This window comes from Mya arenaria, chromosome 4 (genome assembly GCF_026914265.1).
Source record: "Mya arenaria isolate MELC-2E11 chromosome 4, ASM2691426v1".
NCBI classification, from domain to species: Eukaryota; Metazoa; Mollusca; class Bivalvia; order Myida; family Myidae; genus Mya; species Mya arenaria.
Window position 1 is genome coordinate 3,073,765 of NC_069125.1, and position 18,222 is coordinate 3,091,986.

Consider the following 18,222-nt stretch of genomic DNA (forward strand, 5'->3'; position numbering starts at 1 on the left):
TAATTTACATAGCTGTTATGAAACATTTTATGTAATATTATGAAGGACATAAAATTATATATGATTCAATTAGTTTTTTACCCATCCTTTTGCGCATTGGATCAACCCTGTTTAATTAATTCTGATTATAAGGAAATTTAAGGCGTTGTTTAAGCAAAAAATGGAAATTCAAAACCAAATTATTCAAGAATAATAATATATTCATAATATTATAGGGGTTTAGCTAAAGAGAATTAATAGAATTGAATGCTTAGGATAATCAAATATTTTCTTATTTTTTTCTGTTATATCTTATAATGTTATCATAAACACATACACATTTAATATGTGTACACAGTTAAAACAGAAAACTTCTCTTTAATACATTTTTGACAGTTCACAAAAATCCACAGTGAATTACAATTTTCCCTTTTCACCCTCAGCACCATGTCCCTTTTTTGCATTCTCCTTTTTAAAACCTGGCTTAAAACCCCTTTTATTACATGTTTTGGTATGATTGGGATTTGGCCAAATTTTGATATAAGTCCTAACTGTTGTGTGTTGCTGTTATTTAAAGAGCATGATAGGTGCCCTGTGTTTAGGCATTATTAGCCCGATTGGTTTCAGCCACCAGGGCTTATTTAAATTGGCTTGATCAATACCCATTATCCCTGCTTCCGAGGATTTTCTATGTATTCACAGCTACAGACTTTTGCAGGTCTATTGATTTGGTGAGCTACTGATCTATCCATATATCCTGTTTCATCTACAGTCTATATGTATCAATTTATAAACCTACCTTGATAACTCAATATTCTATTGAATGAGAGCAATAAAAGTCATCAAAACAAGACCAAATTGATATTATACTGCATGGCATTGCACTTTTGAAGAAGTGCTGCTGTAAAAAAAACAGAATTTGAGAAAGCCTGGAAAGCATTTTACCATGTAGGGCGTGTAGGCTTAATGCTAATTTCGACTACTGCAATGATGCAACGGGGATAGCCGGGGAAATGGGCCGTGTTTTTTCAGGTGAACCTGCAGTGCCTGGTGAATGCGGTGTTTTTTTCGTCGCGCAAAATATAGCGGGGAATGTGCCTTACCTAGGGTCCCTGGGTTGCAGGGAATTTGGCGGGGATATTACCATCAGTTCGTCTCTGCAGGGCAGGGATTTTATCCGGGGATTGGCTTGACCGAAATTCCCCGCTATACCTAGGACCTGGGGGGGCCATGGTTACAATTGACTGATGCATAACATTCTAGAAATATTTTGAAGTCTGATTTGAAAGCAGGCAGAAGGGTTCTACCCAAATTCCTGACAGAGTGGAGCACCGTAAAATCCATAATCGTTCAGCTAAAACCCAGGTGTACACTACTTTTAAATGTCAACAAGCCATAATTCTTACACTCAAGAAAGGCTTGAATCTTACATTTGTTACCTGGCAGGAATATTATGATAAATTGTTACAAATATCATATTTTAAAACCATTCAGTGGTTACATTTCAATGACAGATTTCTTCTGCTTACATAAATACAAAAAAAACTCAATCCGTCCATTCTTTGTATAATACAATATTCTACATTAGGCATTATAATGTGAGATGTTTATCTCAGCTCAATGAACAGTGATAAATATTATATATTATACGGTCATGTTCATGATATACAGGTGGCATTAACCTACGTTGTCATATTTAATGAGATATTTTATAAATACAGCCCTAGTTCTTCTGTTTAAAATCAATCATTAACATTGGGAAATGTTTTTACAAATTTATATTAATCACTCTCATTGGCACCTAATGTTACATTAGATTGTGGTCTTAAATTTTGTATTGTGGGGGACCAGAGTACCTTGAGGAAGATCAACCCACTTGTCCAGCTTCGTGACCATAAACCGAACTCACTTAAATGACAAACTCACATATAAATATATATGCCAAGGCCAACATACAGTACACTCAACGAGTTAGACCCACTTTCCATTTCCCTCCGCAGATTTTTGCTATCCCGGCCAACACAATGATTTTATCGACTGTCCGCGTTCCTCGGAGTTTGAATTTAAGGCCCTCGGAGGGTGATAAGTCGACCGAAGAATAACGAACTCGGCGTTCCTCGGAGGGGTTAACTCCGCAAAACTCTGCGGACACTAGATAAGAATCTACGCTAAAGTTATATTTATTTTATTAAAATTTTCAACAGATTACGACGGCTCCAGTAATTTGCTATTATTCTTTTTCCTCTGGCCGTTTTGCATGAAGTTAGCTTACCACAAGAATGCAGTCGTATTTCACTAGTTGCACATGCATCTTATAAACGTGTTTTTGCTAATGACTGATAAACACATTTCTTCCGAGAAATTCTAGGTTACACATTTTCGGAAAATCAGGAGGTCAAACATGCGTTCAAAGTTCACAGCGCATGGTTTTGAAGGCCTTCTTGCCTCGTTTTCTGTGGAAAATTCCATGAAACGTCATAGCTATTTTTAATCACCAATAATAAATAGTATATTCTACATTGTATTGATCACGCCCTTGACGTCAGAGGTCATGGTTCAGCATCTTGTAAATAGTCGGCTGCTTTATGATGCAATAACTTAGTGGATATACTTTAATGATTCAATGTTTATGATTCAAGACAATATTCAATTGGCGTTTACGGACTTAAATACAAATTAAACGTTGCTACATGTAAGAATCTTTTACGCTGAACAATGTGCATAAGCATAAAAATAAATAACTTCTAAACAAGAATGATTTCTTGCTTATCTGATTAGACTCGCAGTTCCGCTGCGGGATCATAAAATCGGACGATTCTCAACGCTATTGTTCATATTAAACTCGGCGGTAAGCCAGCCACTCGGAGGAACTCGGGGGGATTTTAGCGAGGGCAACAGTTTTACCCTCGAAGGAAACCCGTGATCATCGACTTTATCCCTCGGAGTGAGCGAGGAAAGTGGGTCTAATTTGTTGAGTGTAGTGTAGAACCCATGACAGTTTGTTGAGGAGCCAGTGCACGAACCATTAAACCAGCAATTTAGTTCAGCAGCCCTAAAGTGCATTTATGTAAGAGTTAATAAAATAATGTAACGATTAATATCCTTGTATCATCCGATATGAAAAGCAGTTAAGTACACACAGTTTCATTCAAATTTGTTCAAACCATTTAGCAACCGAGGTATTCATAGGGGAAAAAAGCAGTTTTGAGTCTTTATTGGTGTCACTTATTTAAAGCCCATAATATGTAAATTGGATGTCATCATACAAAAAATATATCTGACAAAAAAAGAGGAAAACATAATGTGTGATGATGTTGTTATATTTAAATAATTTTTATAGACTTATAAATGTAATAATAAATGGGTGTCATTCTCATAGTTATTAAAAGCCCATAACATGTAAATTTGATGTTACGAAACAAGTCATATCTGACAAAGAAAATAAAATATATATTGATGTGTGATATGTTGTAATAAGAAAATAATTCCATAAAAAAAAACAGAACGAAAATTATGACATAAAAAGAAAGGGCTTGCATAAGGATTTATAAAAAAATAGACACAATATGATCTTTTTTGGGTAATATGTAATCATTGGAGCAAAAGTTGTTTACATTTAAATATTTATGTTAATGTTCTACAAATTACTTGAACTTTTTTTGTTGACTTGAAGTTAGTAAGAAGAGTCCATCCGGCCAGATGCAACCTGAGGGGCCATGATAACGAACAGTCTCAAGTCCAAGTCTAGACTCAGACTCAGAAAAGCATTTTTATAAAGGAACAAAAAAATCATATTTATTTCATTTCTTTTACAGAAATGTATGTAAATAAAGGTAAAATATTCAAATATTAATATGTTTCAACAAATTTACCATCGATACTCTGATAGAAGGAAAGTTACTATGAAATGAAGTTTTGCCATAATGAGTCTTGAGTCTGAACTCAGACTTGAGACTGTTCGTAATCACTGCCCCTGGTATCCATTTCTTTATTTGTCAATGGATTACCGGTATATACCCCTAAAACTAACTTTTTAAACAAGTTTATTGTCAAAATTGTTTTACAAGATGCATATGTCGTAAGGTCCCCAGGTCCGTAGGATAAGCAGGGACTTTAACATTCGATGCATTGTCAATCCCAGGTAAAATCCCCTCCCTGCAGGGACAAACCTGGCCACCTGGAAGGTAAAAATACGGCCTATTTCCAATGCTCTCCCCAGGTGAGTGAGTGATTGAAGTAAACCCCCAGACCTAGGTGGGGGTGGGGGTGGTTACAACTGACTGGTGCATAAGCGATTTGATGTATTAGTAAGTATACAAGAATCAAATAAAAATGTCAATTTTATGTAAGTTTTTGACAATTTTCACTTTGTTCTTGCAATTGTATCATCTGGCGTCTATTACGCCCCTTTAATGCACAAACCAGTGCATTTATTCTGTCATTTGAAGCCTTAAGTTATGGACAAAACACATTCAAATCTCAAGTATCAGTTTCATATTATATCACAAAGCCATACAATTTGGAGCAGTCTTGGTGTTGTTTTTTTTGAAATGTTATGTCATATGAAACAGAATAGAAATATACTTCCTGTCTGGCCTCAGGACAACAGATTGAATCCAAGAAATTGGCTGCATCATCATTTCCCCCTGCTTTCTCAATTATTGGTGGACATCTTCGTATATTCTCGTGTTGTATGATGACAAATTGGCCGAATGACAGGGGACAGGAAGATATAGATCTGTCATCATTGCTGGGAATTCTCATCATGTAAAATACTAGGAACTGTAGCTTTATAGTTGGCAATGAAGCCTTTTGACATTAAATTTGTGGTACAGTCATCAAAAGTAGAATAACAATACCTTAAGCAACATCATAAGATGACTTATTAAAGTCGTTAATTAGACTTTTGGATAAAGATGTCGCAATTCTTGCACTTTTGTTTGGTTTAAAAGGATAACATGCTTTTAAATAAAGATTTTGACCAAGCCCTGCATGTTTAAATGCATTACTGATGCGGGGCATATTATTAATACGCCAAATTATATAGTCTTGTGCTAATTTCTGCCACAGAGTATGGTAAATTGTTTGGATTTGAGTTTTAAAACCCTGCTACGCAAGTTGTTTAGCAATCACTTTTCATATGTGACAGAGGTGCAGGTTTTTACTTAAAAATAATATTTAGTTTAATGTTTTGATATATATTTTCTATCCTGATCTGTTATGTTAATCTGACGGGAATTTAGTCAAATCTACATATATGCATAATATGGACATATTACGACATTTACATACCATGTAACAAACTAAAAGCTAATTGGTAGCTTTTGGAAACAGCTGCTGTAACATACAAATGAACAGGCTTAATATATATTCAAACCAGTGCATGACCCTGCTACAATTATATAAGGATTGTATTTTTATAAGTTATGTGGTTCAGCTGTATATGAATTTTTTTATCATTATGCGGGTAATTTATGCAGTGTCATACTAGATGAATCACAATTTTATAATAATATACAAGTACAATTTTTATATTTATACTTTTCATTTGCAAAATTGATCAATTGTATAATCAAATACAATGATGAAAAATATTGATTCCATATAGACATTTGAAGGTTACTTTAAAAGTATAATTTTGGATGTTTGTGCAGGGCCATACCATGGACCTATAAACCATGGATTGGCAACTCTCATCTGTGTTAATGCGATAATCTCAAACTCACGCGTGCAGCGGGATTTCATTCCGAGATCTTACCGTGTGGTCATTTTCGAGACGTCCGACATCGGCCGAATATATACATGTAGGAAAACATTAATTAAAATTGACTTAAATGCGTGGTACTTTTATTTGAGTTGATAATAGTCCAATGGAATCTGATTAAAATCACAGTTATAAATTATAATTAAATCTATAACGAACAAGGCATAATTATCAGAGTTAGCGGAAATAACCGAAGATCGCCGTTAATCACCGATCGGAGATTCGGCGGAATTTTTCGATATTTGCCGAGCGCGCTAAGGATGGTGGGTAAATTATTATTTCTTATTGTTTCACCGATATGGGGCAGTTGCCAATCCATGCTTTATAGGTCCGTGGCCATACTAAATGACATCACTTGTTTAATCAACGTTGTATTGTCCTGTTTGATCAAGTCAGCAATCTTATTTCATTGGTTTGCAGATATTTAAGCAAAAATTTGCTCTAAAAATTCAAAGACAAAAAATAAAAAAGTTGTTAAAATGGTCAATCTGTTAGAGAGTGCAGCTTTTAAATTATTTAGTGGAAATTAATAAAAATATTTTAATATTAAGCAAATTTTTTAGCTTACAAAGTTTCACATTTAAAATAAAATGAAAATCTATTTTCCCACCATAAGTCGGCTTTTACACAGTAACTTTGATCAAAGGTTAAGGTGAAAATGTCAATAATAATTATACTTATTAGCCTTGTTATATGAATTGGCTTCCATTATGGCTGATTAATGTAAAATAAATGACTGTCTAGAAAGACAAAATATGGATTTATTATATCACGTTCCTCTGTTCAATGATATTTCCAAAGGTCATATTTTAATGTATATTAATTTCATGAAAGATCACGAGTTTAAATGTTTGCTAAGAATCATTAGTTAATTGCTTTTATTTGATTTCCGAGTTTTAGTTTACATAATTTTATTTCATGTTGAGGACAGTTTTTATAATAATGCACCAGTCATTTGTAACCACAGCCCCCCCAGGTCCAGGGAATAGCCGGGACTTTGACTTTCGGTCCAGCCAAGCCGAGGTAAAGTCCCGGCCCTGCGTAGAGGGCCTGCTGGTAAAATACCCGTCAAATGCCCCTGCACCCCAGGGACCCTGGGTAAGGCCCATTCCCCGCTATTTTTGGCACGAAAAACAAAACCACCGCATTCACCTGGCACTGCAGGGCCACCTGGAAGGTAAAATCATGGACCATTTACGCGGCTATCCCCGGTATACCCCCGGACCTGGGAGGTCCGTGGTTAAATTGACTGGTGCATAACTGATACATGTATGAATTTCATGCCAGTCCATTTCCTGGGTAAAAACTATGATGTACATGTAGATAAGTGTAACTAAAAATGCGAGTTTAACTGTTTTAGGGTGCTTTAGAATCTTTGATGTTTTGTTTTCAGGGACACTGTGTGGGGTGTGTTAACAGGTCAGGGAAGTGACAATGTATCAAGCCTCGTTGTGCACGAGATACGCGAGATTGAGACCTGGGTGCTTCGACTACTCAGCGCCCCTGTACCTGTGCCTGGAAAAACCCGTGTTGAGGTACAGCCTAGTCTAAAAATAGAAAATAAAACCTTGGAAAGAGCTTCCCTATTTTGATAGATAAATGTCTAATAAAGCTCATATATATATATGGGTGGCCTTGTTTCCCAGATCCAAGTGTTACCCAGCATGGTGCAGTCAACTAGTGATCCCTTTGCTAGACCATAGGGGATGACTTCCTTGCTTACCTTGTACTTACCTTTGCTAATGCATGCACACGGTTGGGTTTACATCTCACTTCACCAGACTTTGTTACCATTTATTACAATCAGATTAATTTCTTTGTGGATAATTTATTGAAACTATCGGTAATGAGGTGACAATCAAATGCTTTTTCCGTTCATAGATCCAGGTTCTACCACGTGAAGTCCAGCCTCCACTGCTGTTTGCCTTGCCGGACCACACTCGCTTCTCCCTGATCGACTTCCCGCTTCACCTCCCCTTGGAACTGCTGGGTGTTGAGACGTGTCTCAAAGTTCTCACTGCAATTATGCTGGAGTTTAAAGTAATTTAATATATATGTTACTTAATATACTAACACATTTGTGCAGGGTTTTTCTTAATTACTTGCATGACTCAGCGATTATCAGTTTTGCCCTGGAAAGCGTCCATCAACTATGTCTCGCGCTGTTATGAGATGCTTAGGCAAATTATCATGTAAGCTCCAGCTCTGCCATGTATTAACCTCTAAATTTTTCCATTATTTTAAGCTTGAAATTACTGATTTAAATCAGATAACCTATTGTCACCTTACAACATATGGTATGTCCAACTAAGATGGTCAATTCATTGAACAATAAGTAGGATTTATTTAAGGAATGAATTGTGGGGTTGATGTCATTATCAGGGTATGAACACAATTGGGCTCAGATCAAAGTGTGTGGAGACCGAAGTTGAGGTGTAAATATTATTGTATAACTATAGTGTATACTTTTTTTTCTAGCTCATTTGTTTTCAAAGAGGGTCTTGGCCTCAATGAGGCCATTACTAAAAAATGTTATTCAAATGGAACTTGCTACGTACCGTAAATGACTGGTTATAAGATGCAGGCAAAAAAATCTGTGAAAACTCAAGAAAAAACTTTAAATCTATGTTATGGGTTATAGGATACATTGAAAAATGTTAAAATCGTCTGCCACCATTGGCCACCATGTTTGTTGACAGGACAATTTTAATTTTTTAAGTGAAAATGGCTATGGTGATTTTAAACCATGCAATACTAACACAAAGCAATATATTCTTTCTGCATTGTAAATGATAACCTGTTGATAATGAAAAGTTTTGTAAAGCAAAAACCTTATATGGTACGTGTTTGTTCTCAAAATGTCAACACCTACAGGAATGTTTAAAGAATGTGGCAAAGTGCAAATATGCCGGCCATGATTTTAACGTTTTCAGAAGACGATTATTGATCGTTTCCCGACCAAAAATATGATTATTGTATTTATGAAGAAATTGATTTGATACAAAACTCTAGTTATCGAATAGTATTGAACATGCCAACATTTATTGCCTTGCGTATTTGTTCTCCGGAAACGTTAATGGAAAATTATGCACCAAGAGCTGTCAAGCCATGATGGTAATGAGTATTTCAACCAGTTTTATAGCTCTGTTGATATCAGTTGTAGAATAAAAGACAAAACTTATTATTATTATTGCCATATAGCCTCTTTTATTTGGTGATGGGTCAATATTTTTAAGATCTTGATAATAACATCTTAATTAAACTGGTTATATACAATAAAGCTCAACCAAGAAATCAAAATGTCTAGCATTGCAAGTTTTTCAGGTGATTATACAATCCTGGGACTACAATGCCCCCACAGCGAACGTGATGGCATTTGTATTATGACTACAGGTACATTTTTCCTGTGTGTTATTTCAGATGATTTTCAATGCCCTCACACTGGTCAAGATGGTGTTTGTATCCACCATAGGAGTACATGTTTCTTGTGTGATATTTCAGGTGATTATGCAATCCCAGGATTACAATGCCTTACAATGAGCGTGATGGTGTTTGTGTCCACCCTAGGCGTACATGTTTCCTGTGTGTTATTTCAGGTGATTATGCAATCCCGGGATTACAATGCCTTACAATGAGGGTGATGGCGTTTGTGTCCACCCTAGGCTTACATGTTTCCTATGTGTTATTTCAGGTGATTATGCAATTCCAGGATTACAATGCCCTCACAATGAGCGTGATGGCGTTTGTATCCATCCTAGGAGTACATGTTTCCTGTGTGTTATTTCAGGTGATTATGCAATCCCGGGATTACAATGCCCTCACAATGAGCGTGATGGCGTTTGTGTCCACCCTAGGCGTACATGTTTCCTATGTGTTATTTCAGGTGATTATGCAATCTCGGGATTACAATGCCTTACAATGAGCGTGATGGCGTTTGTATCCACCCTAGGAGTACATGTTTCCTGTGTGTTATTTCAGGTGATTATGCAATCCCGGGATTACAATGCCCTCACAATGAGCGTGATGGCGTTTGTATCCATGCTCTATCCGCTGGAGTACATGTTTCCTGTGATACCCCTTCTACCTACATGTATGTCTTCAGCGGAACAGGTCAGTTAGCATAAAAAATGATTGGTTGATTATGGCCTACTCTATATTTATAATTATCATACATGTATAATTGACTCTAGAAGTGGAATGAACTTTTATAAGCAGATTTGGATCTGACAGCACATTTTTGAATAATCACCTTTAGGCTTCTGATAACAACGATATAATTCCAAGCACTACCTTAAATGTTTAAAAAACATGTTAAACCATGCATGGGTGCAGCCATTTTTATCCAAGCCACAGGAATCTATAACATCGTCTTTAATTTACTAAAATATCCGAACATGCATGCTTGTCACAGTTGAAATAAAGTCTTAAATAAACATATTTCCTTTTGTCTGTGACAAAGTTTTGTACAGAAGTAGTATTGGTTTTCTTTTTAAGAAAAACACACCCTTTTATTTAACACATTTCCCTGCTTTAGGAGCATTTAAATTTCAGAAGAACAGAACAAACATTATCCATGTCCAGGGCGCTGTTCCAATTAGATTGCTTAGTCGTAAATGTACGCGTATTAAGAGTGCTTTGGGACAACCATGAAGTTTAAGGGCAGAATCAACGAATTCTACACAGTTTATTCCCAAAACCAGATTTACTCCCAGAAATTTACGATCTTCAAAGCCTTACAATATTTATCAAACCGTTGCCCTGAGGATGCCGGTTTATATTAATAACCAACTATTGAAGCTAGCCCACCTTTTAAAAACTTATGATTGAAAAGCATTTTGGTGACCTTCTGTTTATATATTTGTAGCTTCTATTAGCCCCCACCCCCTACCTGATAGGCGTTCCTGCAAGCTTTCTGCTGTACAAGAAAGGCTTTGACCTGCCTGATGACATCTGGCTCGTCGATCTGGACTCTAACAAGGTAGGATTGTATGCTAAATAATCATGGACACTACCTTATAAGTTTGTTAAGAATCTTTTCTTTACGCATCAGAAAGATGTACAGGATATTATTATCACTGTAGATTGGTTATACATATGATGCTAAATAGGATAATGGCCACCCTCTATTGTTACCGCCTCTCAGTTTAACAATAGAGAATATTGAATATTGATTTCAAGTCAATGTGCATTTGTTCTATCACATAACCAGCATAATCTCTCCATTGGTTTAACAGTGATGAATATTTATATCAGGGTGTTTCAGCATCATGTCAATGACATAGAACGTTAGGCTACGAAATACAATCTCAATCATTATTCATCAAGTGTAGTACATCATACATGTGCCATCTGGCTGTTGAAAAAATCATGCCAACATGTTGCCATTGTTTGTTGTAGAATTCTTAATCATATTATATTATATTAATTATTTCTTATCTTTACTATTGACAAATCAATAAAGCCTTGACTACTGTTCTAAGTTTCAATAAAATCTATTCTTCCTTGTTTTTTAGCCATCGCAATTGTAGTGTGAAGAATCTGGTCGTTTAATATTAAAATCTTTAGCAAGTGTGGCAGAGATTATACCATACTTATAGTCCAGTCAATCTTCCGGAGAAAAAAAGCCAAATTAATATTTATTATACCCCCACAAACGAAGTTTGAGGGGGTATATAGGAGTGAGCTTGTCGGTCGGTCGTCTGTCGGTCGGTCGGTCGGTCGGTCTGTCGGTTTCATGGTTTCCGGACGATAACTCATGAAAGGCTAGACAGATTTGAAAAATTTTTGGTACACAGGTGTAACATCAGAAGATACAGGTCAAGTTCGATATTGGGGCTGGTGGGGCCAAGGTCAAGGTCACTGTTACTAAAAATAGAAAAACGGTTTCCGGACGATAACTCATGAAAGGCTTGACAGATTTGAACAATTTTTGGTACACAGGTGTAACATCAGAAGATACAGTTCAAGTTCGATATTGGGGCTGGTGGGGCCAAGGTCAAGGTCACTGTTACTAAAAATAGAAAAACGGTTTCCGTACGATAACTCATGAAAGGCTAGACAGATTTGAACAATTTTTGGTACACAGCAGGGATGATAACAGAGCCAAGTTGCCAATCCTGAAAATGTCTGCGTGGGGGTCAGGGGGCCGCTCATGGCCCCCGATGGGTCCAGGGCAAAGCCCTGGTGGGGGGATAAGGGGGGCGAAGCCCCCCTGAAGCTTTCCGTATTTCAGGGATTCTAATACTCTTTTTTTGCCTTAGAATAGTGTTCAATGAGTACACCTTTCGGTTTGGTAGATATAATTATGTTCAACACGAGACATCCACAATCAGAACAATTATCAGGTATCTTAGCAGTGAAGTTAACACCTTTGTCTTTAAACAAAGTTAAATTTACTTTTTTTCTACCTCAAGTCACAGGCATTAGACATGTACCTGACATTTTGGTTCAGTTGTCCACTTCCCATAAAACTCAACTGGCTATGATCAAATGCCTGTGTATGAACAGTCTACACTGTGGGATGTTTGATTTATAATAATGAACAACATATCAATTATCATGCTTGCAAATGTTTATTGTAAAAGTGTTATTTATTCAATTTTTATGTATCATAAGAGTATTTATTCCATTTTCTGCACATTTGATGGGAATATAATGTTATTAATTAATATATATATTATTCCAAGTAATATCCAAACGGGACTTAAATGCTTTGGCAGCGTAGCCGTTGTGGACTTGGTGGACATTGACGTATTCTGGTCCCCAAGTCAGATTTTTCCCCTCATGGTGTTACATGAGTCCAGTAGCACACAAACTAGATTGTCCCACGGCTGTTCAAGTCTCTCAAACAGGGTTTCAAATTCCATGAAAATTGATTCAGAATCAGCCCTTGTGATTTTTAAGGAGGCCAAATGTCTCAACACTATTTCTTTCTCTATAGCAGAAAAATAGCTGCAACAGTTTTCTCATTGTTTGTGTTTGTTGACTTGTCTTAGTTGAAAAAAAAAACGAGATCCATTAACCCCTCCACATGTTCATCATTGAAATGGCTAGCCACTCCGTAAGTCATCTTGTATGATGCTGTACACCTTTGAAGTTTTAATTCACTGAGAGCTTTTGTATCTTTGGCAAGTGTCTTAAGTAAGACACACTACTGTGGTGCCAGGGAGCATGTTCATGCAGCCATAAATCCAAGTATCATGGCCTCTGGATTGAATTGTCAGTCAATGACAGGAACAACTGGATGCACTGGTTGAGTTGTCTGTTCATCCCTGACTTTTGTAACTATCAACATACCTGGAAATACAAATTACAACTATAGAATTTAAATCTCACTCAAACTGGGTCCTCAAGAAGTTTTGTTGAACTGTCTCAAATAGAAAATAAAATGACTGCCTCTACGTAATATATATTACTACTACAAAATATTTATTCATTTGTTTTTTTAAATTTGAACCAAACCAATTTTCATTTGAACCATAAAGGTCAACAGCCACTTCTTATTGAGAACAATGCTTCAAACATTATGAGAATAATAAAGAAACGGTTTACAGCGTAAACTTCCATCGGCCAAATAAAATTTGTAAAATAAAAATCGATTATTGTGACACAATCCGAATCAGGATGTCCGAAATAATGCTACATGCGCAAAATTCATTCTCAGTTTGATCACTTTCTATTAACTTAAAAAAAAAACGTTTCAGGGATTTCTCTTAAAAATAAATGGCAAATATACCCTTGAAATCGACTAATCAATGTTTTTAGAAGTTGGTGGTGGTCGTTTTTTTTCCCAATTTTCAAATACCCGTTCATTCGTCTTCGTCGTCTGTCATATCCGGATGCGACCATCCGGATACTGCCTTCTGGTCCCATCGGTAATTTCCGTAATCACCGGATGCTATCTTAACCAATCATATAGCTCAATTGCCAAGACGTAATAAGGTTCATCAATTTCCGGCTTTACGCTTCCGGAAAACTCACCTTTCGTACCCATATTGTTCGAACTGAGCTCGAATCCCTCCCTGTACCCCTCCCCCCTAGAAAAAAAAACTCAACGGATTCACATTAATCTCAAAATCGATCCGTGAGGCCTTCAATCCGGAATTCCGGATTAATCCGGAAGTTTATCATCCCTGACACAGGTGTAACATCAGAAGATACAGGTCAAGTTCGATATTGGGGCTGGTGGGGCCAAGGTCAAGGTCATTGTTACTAAAAATAGAAAAACGGTTTCCGGACGATAACTCATGAAAGGCTTGACAGATTTGAACAATTTTTGGTACACAGGTGTAACATCAGAAGATACAGGTCAAGTTCGATATTGGGGCTGGTGGGGCCAAGGTCAAGGTCACTGTTACTAAAAATAGAAAAACGGTTTCCGGACGATAACTCATGAAAGGCTAGACAGATTTGAACAATTTTTGGTACACAAGTGTAACATCAGAAGATACAGGTCAAGTTTGATATTGGGGCTGGTGGGGCCATGGTCAAGGTCACTGTTACTAAAAGTAGAAAAACGGTTTCCGGACGATAACTCATGTCAAAGGCTAGTTTTTCTTGTCAGCAGTGTAACTTCTAAATTACTCAACAGATTTAAATAAAACAATACATGCATGATAAAAGAAGATGCAGTGTGCAGTAACCTTGGAGTTATGGCCTCTTTTCAAAGGAATGGTTTGCCATTCCTGTGTCCAGGCGGCATTTGGGAGTATTCGTCACTCCTGTGACAGCTCTAGTTTTTTTCAGCCATGAGGGCTTAGCTTGCTTAATTCAACTAATCCATTTAAGTGCAAACAAATTCAGAATAAAATACCCATGAAATTCTGCTCATGAATGTTCATTATGAAAAATTGAATCCTGTTGATTTCCCCCGTGTTTCATGAAATTCTTCTATAATTTTTTCCGTAGAAAGATATAATTGAAATAATCCTGAAATTTGAGTTCTTATTACGAACAGTTCATTTCCCTTATAGACACATTTATTTTTTCTAATTAAGTGTTCCAAATGTCACAAGGTCATTTATTTCAACTGAATTCGCACAATTGAGGAATAACTCTTGTTAATTTCTTCTTTCAAAGATGATGGAAGATTCCTTAGGCTTAATTGCAATGATGTTTTTGTTAGCCTAATTTGCAGTCTTATAAAGTTGTGGCATTTGTACTTGCAAATGCACTTTCCTTTGAAAAACAAAATAGTACTTTATTTCTCGGTACAATTTGTTTTACTTGAGACGGCGGTACGTGAGTGCTCAATTGTTGTGCTGGGTCACGATTCTGTACCTTGTTCGCAATATTTACATCCTCAAATGGAACTCTGTAGTGTGTACTTTGTCTCCGGTCACAGCCAATATTAATTATTGACTTCTGTGAATTGTTTACGGAGAGGAAAAAAAATTAATTCAGTCTGTATTGATTCTGGTAGAACTATTGTGCAAATTCAGCCCACACATAATTTCTTGGGAGTAAAAAATATCCCATTCGGTTTCTAAATGTCTCTTGGAATTTCTGATAGCCTGGACTAGTCTTGATAACCTTTTCGTATTTCTGGAAAATAAGAGTTCTTGGGCTGTCTTCAATTTCATTCTGAATGCTTTATTCTGTATTCTTTCCTTTTCTCATCTTATTGCAATGTAACATAAGCTTTGATACGAGATTGATACTTTTAATGTGTATGGCAAGTGATTGGCAAAATCCCTCCTCAGGATAAATTGATACCTTAATGTAAATTAAATATGCAATAATGCAATGTCAGATGATCGTTTCACTAGCAAACCTTTTATGAACTGCTTGAAAAATACCAAATTTTTTGTGCTGAATTTTTCCCTCTATTAATTTCTCATTAGCCTTGTCATATCACCAATTGTATTCTCATTATCAAATAATCTTCACTAATTGGCTATCATTTTTCCTCAATTTCGAACAGATTTGTTGATTTGTTTTGTGAAAGGTACTCTGTTCTCAGATTAGTTTTAGCCTTGAGGGATTTTGTTTGCAGGAAATAAATGGAATTGTTTAATGATCATCATATTTTTTTTAAACAAGAACAAATAATATCATTATAGTGTTATATATATTAAAGTGTCTAATGAATTTTTACCAGACTAAATGATATAATGGTCCTGTAAAATACATCAGCAGTCAATAATCAGTATAACGCTGTCATCAAATAACTGGTTGTCTAGTTAGTGCAGTTGTAAGCCCACTCAGGCTTCTCACCTAGGCGACCTGGGTTTGATTCCCTCAGTCTGTGTGCATGTGAGTTAGGTTTGTCACAGGTCACCTTGCAGAACAAATGGGATCTCCAAGTACTCAAGTCCCCCACCACAAAACTATACCACCCTCTCTCGTAACATGAGGGATTAATATAATCTTGTTATAATTTGTTGGACAATCGTTGTAAAATTTTAAAATAAGTTTAAACTATGCTAAATATCGTTTCATACTTGCTTTGTATAATCTGGTCGAGAACTGCTGTTCTATATATGCCAAGGCCACAGGCCTGCTTTATGATGTATTAATGAATAGAATATCTTGTCAATTTATCATTGAAATGTGCAATTCTGAAATGAAGCTTTTATACAATATAGTTAATTGGTTGTGAAGTTTTTAAAAAGAAAATGGCCAATCGATACCCCAGGATGAGACTAAGATGTGATTTGAGTCCATGGACACAAGAAAAGAAACCAACAATCCTCATATTATAATCAATCATTCTGTATGATCGATGCAGTGATTCATTTTAAAATCTGCTGGAATGCATCTTTTGCACGGGCATATTTCAAAGCAAAGTAAAGAGTGTCTCAGACAAGGTTTTGTACATTAAAAATAAGCAGCCTGGGATTGTTTGATGGATCCTCAGAGAAAACAATGAGGCTATTGGACATGGGAGAGCAGCAAAATAAATCACAGATGATGCAATATGCTGATGCAGTATGTGGAAAACTAGAATATAATCATGATGAACTCAGGGTGAAGAATAAGGTGACTTTACAACAGGATTCTCACATCGGGTCACCACAGGTCACAACAGATGTAAACAAACAATTAAGTGATGTTAATTTTGAAAGAATTTTTATGACAGAAAAGATACTAAAATATTTCATAGCCAAGACCTGTGGTGACCCATTGTGAGAACCCCTTTGAAGTTGGTGTGATTCCTCAGCATGGGACTTCCACAGCCTTTGATTTTATAACAATATAAGAGCATGATTTCCAATGAATACATCTTTTGAGATCAGTATCAAAATTGCATCATACTTCTGAAGCTAAAGAATGGTCATAAATGTTTGATGGGCAACCGGTCATATGGTCATTTCCTCATGGAAATTACCCAATCAATAAGCCACTTAAGGTTCATATTGGATGCTAATTATAAGGTATTGTACTACCTGAGAATATTGTGTAGATATTTCCTGACATTACTGATCAATATAGGTCAATAATGCTATTCAAGACATTCTTTTACTGTAACTTATAATAAGGCCAATATGTCAATAAATGCCACAAGGTCACTAATAATTGAAAAATAACAAATTTTGTATTATTAGAAATAACTATACTGGGTGAGTACCTAAATCAGAACAGTACCTAAATATGGAACACCCATTATAAAAGAGTTTTTCCGATCGAGATCAGTTTATTTACAATTTTAATCAATAAAGACGCTTGTCTTTAGTAAGATACAAATTCCAAAGAACACGATTCTCCGGTAAGTATTTCAAATACTGCTACCATTTAAAGTTGTTCATGTTCAAATGTTAATACATGGCACGTGGGGGAAAGACTTTGTGCTTGCCACAATCACAGCATACCGGTACAGCTTGTATTTTACTGATATCATCATATTTTACTGACAAAAATTACCAAAAAAATAAGCTGGAAATAACATAAATTATTAATTTAGCAATAATTTTAAAAGAATACATAAAATTAAAAAACGAATTAAAACTGTTCCATATTAAGGTACTGACAAAAATGGCAGAACTTTTCATGCAGATTGGTAGTAACTTGAAAAATGCCATTTATATCAAGCAATCGGTCTTGAATCCTAGTATGCTGTTGGAAAATTTTGTAGTTGTGGTGCAAGTCTTACTAAAAATATTCAAAAATAGTGCCGAAAGTGTTTCTTTTTAGGTACTCACCCAGTATCTACACACAGAAATCGTCCAGCACTCAGATGAAATTATTGTTGCTGTTCAAATGATGTAATTATGTCTCCCCCTCTCTGGGGGAGACATTGTTTTTGCCCTGTCTGTCAGTCCGGAAGTCCGTCAGTCCGTCAGTCCGTCCGTACGTCACACTTCGTTTCCGATCGATAACTGGAAAACCGCATGACCTAGGATCACCAAACTTGGTAGGGAGGTTGGTCGTGAGGTGTAGAGGATCCCTATTGTTTTTGGGGTCACTAGGTCAAAGGTCAAGGTCGCGGCGACCCCCAATATAAAAAACATTTCTGCTCAAAATCTTGAGAACGGTTTGAC

The 18,222-nt window shown here is 36.2% G+C and overlaps 1 protein-coding gene across 3 annotated transcripts in view; it reads left to right on the top strand.

Moving 5' to 3' along the window:
* Positions 1–18,222, top strand: part of LOC128230363 (MAP kinase-activating death domain protein-like) — an 87,096-nt gene that overhangs the window by 3,632 nt on the left and 65,242 nt on the right. For all 3 annotated transcript variants that reach the window (XM_052942567.1, XM_052942568.1, XM_052942569.1), the window contains exons 3-6: positions 7,137–7,278; positions 7,625–7,783; positions 9,722–9,853; positions 10,608–10,721. In XM_052942567.1, coding sequence (XP_052798527.1) covers positions 7,137–7,278; positions 7,625–7,783; positions 9,722–9,853; positions 10,608–10,721 — 547 coding nt within the window. The remainder of the gene's footprint in view (positions 1–7,136; positions 7,279–7,624; positions 7,784–9,721; positions 9,854–10,607; positions 10,722–18,222) is intronic.